Source organism: Argentina anserina, chromosome 2 (genome assembly GCF_933775445.1).
Source record: "Argentina anserina chromosome 2, drPotAnse1.1, whole genome shotgun sequence".
NCBI classification, from domain to species: Eukaryota; Viridiplantae; Streptophyta; class Magnoliopsida; order Rosales; family Rosaceae; genus Argentina; species Argentina anserina.
The window spans coordinates 11412346-11420766 of NC_065873.1; the positions used below are offsets into that span (position 1 = coordinate 11412346).

General features: G+C 38.9%; 1 protein-coding gene across 1 annotated transcript; it reads right to left on the bottom strand.

Moving 5' to 3' along the window:
* Nucleotides 1-555: 555 nt before the first annotated feature.
* LOC126785052 (RNA-dependent RNA polymerase 1-like) lies at nucleotides 556-5527 on the bottom strand. The gene is made up of 5 exons (XM_050510629.1): nucleotides 5422-5527; nucleotides 4455-5006; nucleotides 2389-4271; nucleotides 1775-1925; nucleotides 556-1568 (listed from the first exon to the last, which is right to left on the bottom strand). The coding sequence occupies exons 2-5, from the start codon at nucleotides 4965-4967 to the stop codon at nucleotides 747-749; spliced, it is 3369 nt and encodes a 1122-aa protein (XP_050366586.1). The 5' UTR covers nucleotides 4968-5006; nucleotides 5422-5527; the 3' UTR covers nucleotides 556-746.
* Nucleotides 5528-8421: the final 2894 nt, after the last annotated feature.

The following is an 8421-nucleotide window of genomic DNA, read 5'->3' on the forward strand; positions in this document are numbered from 1 at the left end:
ACAATTCCATTGTTATAATATTGAATTATAATTTGGGTTGTAATAATCGGTTTGACTGAGTTGTATTTTGAACTCAGAGATGATCTGCTGTGGAATTTTAAATGATTTCGATTCATTGAGATTGTTTGGTGTTTAACGATTTTGAAATTTTGAGTTTTTATACTCGAAATTTTGGGGTCGTTACAAGTTCCAATCTAACCAAATTAATAAGAACTGCATAAGAAATCCAAGGTTTCACGTACCCCTTAGCCTTAGCCAGGCTATTCTCCAAAAAAATAATGAAAACAATTAAATTATTCATTGGGGCTGATAGCTGCTGCGTTTTGTGAGAAGAGGACTGGGTGTACGTATTTTACAAGGAAAACAAGAGTGAGAGAAGCCTCTCCTTTTCTCAAGTTGATTGAAAGACTCCAACTCCTAGTAGTAACATCCAGTAGCACCTTCAGGCCTGTAATTATCCAAATCCATAATCTGATAGATATTCACCTGTTGGATCCGAAATAATTTAGACCAACAAAGTACTCAATATATAGCTTAACAATTGTGAGGTTCCGCACATTTTAGACCACTTATCATGCCAGAAGTGAATGACAAACCAAATCTGGATATTATACAAGGAAATAGTCTTAATCATCAGCACCATCAACCAATAAAAAACACAAACCCAAGGTGGATATTATACAAGAAAATTGTCTTCAGGTCTTGATCATCAGCACCATCAACAAGGTTCAATTTTGCCCAACTTATCAGAACACATACAAGCCATTCAACCGCCTCTCAAGAGATGACATAGCTTGCTTGACTTTGTCCCTCTTTATGTGAACCAGCTTGTCATGAACACACCACGGAAAACTGATAAAATGGTCACGTTTCATTCCTTCATTGTACAAACCAAAATAGTTGGGATGATATGTGACATGGTACCAAGCTGAAGCTTTTGCGTAGACATCATCACCTCCGGAATCTGTTTCAGTTCCTTTTTCATTGAACCAGGCCCTAGCTTCCTTCCTTAATGACTTCACAGCCATGTTTATAGCATCTGCATCCCGCCTCTTGGTGAAAGATTTTGACATTCTCATAATATTCCCACTCAATATCTCAGCCTCTGTCTTGATCCCATAGTAATCCAACAGGTTTCCCAATTTGTAATCATAATTGCCTTTGTAATAGAAAGCGTCTTCAAGGTAATCCTCAAAGCCATCAACCTCCATGTCAGGGTCATAAGATTTTTTCGCTACTTGAAGAGTGAAGGATGTAATACAGTTGTCATGGGGTGCAATGTCCTTCACCTCACGAAAAAGCTGTCCAATCACATTGTATGAAACATACATACTTTTGTCGGGCTTCTCCATGAAATCTGGATACTCTTTCACATACAGATTTGGTGGTATCACAGCTGGCACTCCAGTTTTTGGAAAGTCTACAGCAGTTGAAAACAGCTTCGCAAGCTCTATGCACGGATGACTCATTGCTTTTTGATGCTCTCTGTCAGCAAAAACAGTGTGGGCATTGGAAATTATCCCCAAACTATCATTGACTATGTAATTCACAAAGTACTCTTCTACTTCCTGCACCACAAAAAAAAAACAAATAATTGACTCATTTAATTGCGTGAGTACAATTAGATCAGCAGACACATGAAGTTTAAGTCAAAAGAATGGCTTTGAAGGATTTCATGATTAATTTGAAGACCGAGTATTAAGGAGAAAATATCCACCTTATAGGTGAAAAAATTTCAATGTTTCACACAGCATATGATAAGTCAAAGTAATACCTCAATCGTGACATCATGATCCATCTCTATGGTTGGTGCTGGGGTATAATCCATAGGTTGAATTTGATTTCGAGGAATCAACTCGGGGTCCCAGCAAAGAAAGTATATATCTCCATCAAGATCACTCCCAGAACATTCATTTGGATGAGGCCTAGCATTATAAATAAGATTTCAATCACTAGTCACGTTTACACAACTAATTAATACTTTGCAAGAAGTTCTAACAGATGAAGCCTACAGAAGAACTGTGCCCTGCAAATTTGAAAGCCTTTAAAACAATATACAGCATGTAAACCATATCAAATCATTTGCTCCTAGAAAGGAAATGGAGATCTGCTGCATAACAATGGAATGCGACGGTAAATACTGATTTATCTTGTGAGAACAAAAAAGAGACCAAATAGGCATGTAATGCTGATTCCTGAATTCAAAATCCCCACTTTGATATAAATCAAAGCACAGCCTCAAAGTGTCCAATTTATAACATTAAGTAAGAGATCAACATACTACAAACTAATTGTAAATTTATCATAAATCAATGAAGATTTCACGACAGGCAATGTTAATCAGCTCAGGTTGCAGTGTTGTGGTACTAAAAAAAAGTTGTATTTTACCTTGGTCCTTTTTGTGGAAATACCACACAGTCCACCATGTGGTGTAACTCCGGCACATTCACAGCCCTTAAAACACGCACATCACCAGGGTGTAAACATGGGTTCTTTGCAACAACCACCTTTCTTTCAATAATGAAACAGTTGTCTGATGAGCTCCAACTATTCATGAATGAATCATCAAATAACTGCCTTCGTCTGTTTTCAGAAATTTGCACAAACACCTGCCCATATTCCAAAGTTCTTGTTTCATCTAGACATCCCATCATTGCCCTTCCATCTGGGATAAAGATTCTTGTTTTTGTCCTCAATTCCAACAACTTTGATGCTCGAAACGTTTGGAGCATCATTGAAAGGAATGGTTCAACATCAGGTTTATAACCACACATTAGCAGTTCCTTGAGGATGTTTGTAGTCTCACCTGCAGACATCAAATCAAGAGCCTCCTCTGCTTTTAATGGGTCAGTCAATATGGCATTAAGTTGTTGTACAGCTGCTCTTTGCTTTTTCAAGAAAACTTTATCTTCAACTTCAAGTGTAGACAGAAGAGTTATCAATTGGCGATTTAAAAAACAAGGCTGATACTTGCTACATGCTAGAACATCTAGCTTTGTGTTTTCAGAATCATACTTGGACATGCTCTTTCTCAGTGATAATTTCATTGATGAGGTTGGATCAACAGCTACAACACCTTTGTAACCACCATATCGAATTTGAAATGCAGATGTGAACGCTTTATAGCCACATTTAGAGGCTACTTTCCTTGCAAAATCAGCTGATATTTTTCCAATCCCATCGGAGAACACATATTTGTCTCCATCGCAATCAACAGTTACATCAGGAATAACTTCAATCTCATTCCTGCCAACACTTAGAGTTTCAGTAGAAGAGCCAAAAGATTGACCCAACCTGGCAGCATACTTTGCCACATTTTTTATCTTGTGAAAATTCCCCATCCCTGCTCTTATCTTATCAGCACTGATGTTATCGGTTGAAGCAAACATCCACAATGAGTTCTCTCGCAACTGACTTGATGAGAATGCAAGAAACTCAAACTTCTTATTTCCAATTACTATGCCGTTTCTGAGGATTGAAAGAACTCTGTTGTAGATGCGAGTTTTCCTAGTAGATGTGCGGGGAGATAAATCTGTTGAATAGAGCTTTTCCATCTCCTCATCAACAAATGAAACACGAAGAAAGTTATCGATATGACTAGAATACTGGCGTACAATGCGATTTGAGACATTAACCTCAGGACCCGAAAAATACACTTTAGATGGTGTTACTTGAACCCTGCGTACATATACCAAACCTGGATTTAAGGAGATAAGTGCAGGCTTTGGAGGTTTCTTTGATGTCATGTACTTCAGGTGCTCCTCATAAAGCCACGTTGCAGGTTGATAACAGCACTCTTTCAAATTAGATAATTTATCTAAGGCACACTCTATACAGGATAGAGATATTCTTCGTGGATCCACCAGCCTATAAAAACCATTATCAAGTGTCGGCCCTGATAGACAACCCATTTGAACCAGCAAATTTACTTTAAACAATATATCATATGGCAAATCAACCCCTGTAGGAGGACCAACAATAGGAACCAGGTCTTGGTTGCAGGAGAAAGTTGAGCCATTCTCCAAGATAAAGTGACTATCGCTCTCCTTGTAAAAGGCAAAATTTTCTTCAAAATCAGGAAGTTGGCGACCAGAAGGAAGTTCTAAACATAATGAAGAGGACTGCCCAATATAGCTTCGCGGAGTGAAATCAGTAGTCCGAACCCATTGGTCATCAGGGACATCCCTAAAGTAGTTCATTGTAGGGTCTTCAAACACATTTCCAGAAGAACATGCTTCTTCTTGTTGGTAGATGCGAGGAGCTCCATATAACTGGTAATTGTACAAAAAAGATCATATAAGGAAGGTCAGGCATGCGATAAAGAAAGTATCATACCATCACTATGCAGTAAGAAAAGATATAGAAGGAGCAGTTATAAGCATGCTCCACATATGAATGCCAAGAAGATTACTAGAAGACAATAGCTTCCAGCATTAATTAAGAAGGTGACGAACCTGAATCACAAGGTACTTGGCAGTACGACCACGTGGACGATGCAGCTCAATTTGCCAGATGTTCTCATATGAAAGCTGAAGTCTATATACCTTCTGATGATATAACAGCCGAAATTGAAATTTCCGCATTCCAATCCCAAAGTCAACTGAAACTTCGGCCGATCTCCACAAAACAGACAACTTATCATTTGCAACCTGGCAGCCAACATGCAATACTAAATCTTGCAAGCTATGCAAATAAGTTCTTGGCTTTGGTACAATATCAAGGTCCACCGGACGTGCGCTCAAATAGGATCTCCCATACCACAGCCTAATGTTAGCCAAAGAGGTTATTTTCTCAGCCTGACTACTGGACTGAAACTGTATGATAGCATATAATCTTCCTCCCTTTTTGGCAGGCCGTAATTTAAGAGCGTAAACACTTCCTTCTCCTGTGTATTGCTCCAAAAAAGCCTTAATCTTTTCGGCAGTTTCACCCGTAGGAAATCCATATAAATTTATTGTCTTCCCCATCTGGCCCTATTGAATTTCTTCACCGCATTTATGTTTATGCTGCCAAATCATAGTTGTTACTAACAATACTTAAAAGGCTGAATTTTGTACTATCATACTCAAGCTTGTAGTTGAGAGTTGAGAGGATCAATTTATAATCGTAAAGACTGAAGACCACAAACTTCATTTGTCCAATTATAGAAAAGAGTAAAAATTCAGATAGATATGAGCAAAAACTGCAAAGAATGGGTATCAAAACAAAGCAAAACAGCAATCACACTCATCATGGTATCAAAACAACCAACAAAGACATGAACTTGATACGGATTGTCAAAGATTCAAGCACAAAAAAGACATGAACTTGATACCGACGTTATTCCAAATTTCAATGAAGCAGGAAGCGAAACGAAGCAAAAAGTGATGCGTAAAAACCCGGAAGAAAAGCAAAAAAAGCAGAGAGTGGGAGAAGAGAAACCTTGACTGATCGCAGAGGAAGAGTAGATAAGTCGGAGATTCAAACAAACACAAGTCATGTTCTGATGATGAAGCGCAGAGAGAGAGAGAGAGAGAGAGAGAGAGAGAGAGAGAGAGAGAGAGAGAGAGAGAGAGAGAGAGAGAGTCTCTTGCTTGTTAGTCCCTTCTGGTCAATTTCACTACTGAGAGTGTGTTTGTTCTGTTTCTTTTGTTTAACTGAAACGACGTATTTTACAAGACAAGGGTCACGTCCGGGAAGTTGACGTTTAAGGCAAATAAAAGGCATTTTAGGTTAGGAAAGAGTCATTCATGTAATGTCAGCCTAGAAGTTCAAGAAAAATGAATTCTGAGGGCAGAATCTGATTGATTTATTGCCTCATACGCGCAATCCCTTTTACCTTGAACCACTTATCAGAACTGATGATGATACAAGCAAGTGACGTTTAAGCCCATGTCATTTAGCTACATTTTAAAAAATTGAGAAAACCTGCCTTCCCCATTAAGTATTCCTATTTCTTTCTTAGCTTTGATGCTCATTGATTATTTTTCTTTCCTAATCCAGTGATTGTGCATGGAATCTTATTGAATCCAAGGAGCGATCGCCCTTCAATGTGAGTGATAAGGCCTTGTTTTTTTGTTATATATATATATATAATCCGTTTTAAGTGCGGACGTTCACACCATACGGATTCGGAGATTCTGGCAACCAGCGGCACGGGATACAACGCAAATGATACCAGCTGCACTCTCCCCCTCCCGGAGCTCCTGTCTATGCCAGCCGGCCCACGTCGGTTAGAATCTCAAAATTTTAAGTTTCGCGGCACTGTGAGGAAATTCCAGTAAGGTTCTCATCCTTATCAACAACGCTATAATCAGTCCCTTCATCATATTTTAAATCAAAATCTTCATCGTCAGACCCTATTTTCTCATATGTCCCCTTTCTAAACTTGGTAGTTGTAGACTTTCTCTTTCCAGACTTGCTCTTTTCGGATTAATCAGCATATGACAATTTCTTTGATGCACCAGACTTCTTGCTCTTTCCGGCTTCAGGAGGTCTCATACTACTATTGCCGGGCCTATCCTTCCTAGATTGAACAACTTGCTTCGCTGTGATCAAACGCGGACTTCTTCTCGTTGGTGAACTGAGAACCTTAATTTTCTTTGCTGGACTGGGAACAGTCTTTGTCGGACTGAGAACCTTCCTTGTTAGACTGATAGCCTTCCTCTTCTTGGCTTTGGACTGAATAACTTCACGATCTGCAACAGAATCTGCAGCTGTCTCGGGTACAGTAGAGGACTTGTTGCTTTGACTACGCATACGTGCCTGTTGAGCAGCCTTAATTTTCAAGGCAAAGGCCCTAGCATTGAGGCTTTCCATGGCACTGCTATTACCTGAAATAACAAACACAACTGGTTAGCAATGTTATATAGATGCTTCATATTGGTAAACCTGTTAATTACCACACATATGAGCATTAATGCAAGGTATATATGTATAAATAAACCAAAAAATATAAACTAGCAGATGAGCATCAATCGAAATTAAGCAACATGATCCCAGCAAAATAATTAATTAACTTAACACAAAATGCGACTAACACAATCAAAATTACACTAGCCTAGGACATAATCCACTGTTTTGCATATCAAATGTGATGAAGACATTCAAAATGGTTGCAACAACCATAAATCCCTAACGCTAAACGTTATTTATTCCTCAGCTGTATTAGGTGGATCTTCATTGTGCACTTGTTCCACCCATATTGCTTCACCACTAGGACGAATATAATTGCAATACTCATCACCGACTAAATCGTCAAAAGACTCGACTGATGGCATTGTTGCCTGAAAAGGCTATTTTTCCACTTCGATGTCAACTAACTCCTCATCTGATTCAGCCCCATGGTAGTTTCTATCAGGTAGCCTTACTACCACTGACCACTGAGTATCGATAGGATCTTCAATGTAAAATATTTGCTTAACATGAGTAGCTAAGACAAAAGCATCATTAAGATGCCCTTTCTTGTTTAGATTTACCAATGTGAACCCTAGTTCATCCACCTTGATGCCCCTAGCATTCTCAACCCAATCACATTTATACAACGGAACCCTAAACTTGTAGTAGGCCACCTCCCATATATGTTAAATAACACCATAGAAGTCCTCCACTGCATTGACATGATTTTTGTCCTTCACACTCGAAACCAGCATTATATCAGCAACCAAAAGAACTCTATTGTTTTTCACTCAGCGCATATTGTCCCGGTTCTTAGTGTAGAACTCAACACCATTGACCCGATATCCACTAAAGGTCGGTACTACGTTATTTGGGTCTGCCGCCATCCACCTAATTGTTTCTGAAACATTATTGTCTTCCACTTGCAGAGCATTTGAAACCTACAAATTGAGTGGAACAAATTAGTCAATAACACATATCCCCCGTTTTAAGTACAACTATATATACTGATCATTAAGGACGTACGTACCCTCTCCTTCAACCAGGTAGCAAAGTTCTCGTTTTGCTTATTCTTTAGCCACTTCTCATTTTTCGCAAACCTTTGATTTTTCCGCTTCAACAATTCCATATGTTCACTGAACATCAGAAACACAAAGTTCAACAATTTAAATAGAAGAACAATGAGCAAATGGACTTAGTTATGAACTTTGGATAATTAAAACTCGAAAACTTACATGAGATAAGGCTGCACCTCCTCAGTATTTTGCAGTATACATAGATGTGCTCGATGCATCTCCTTGCTATATACATATATCATTGTACGAGCTGACAAGGGATTGGAGGCATTACGAACTTCTGGTTTAGAACTTTCAGGAATTCCGGCAATAGAAACATCACTAAGCATGCGCTCAACAAACAACTCAACTGCCTCTTCGACAATATAACACAACTATGCATCTCTCCGGATGTCTTCGATTTGTGACCCACCCTTTAAACACTTTCATGTACCTCTCGAAGGGGTACATCCACTGAAATACAGGACCT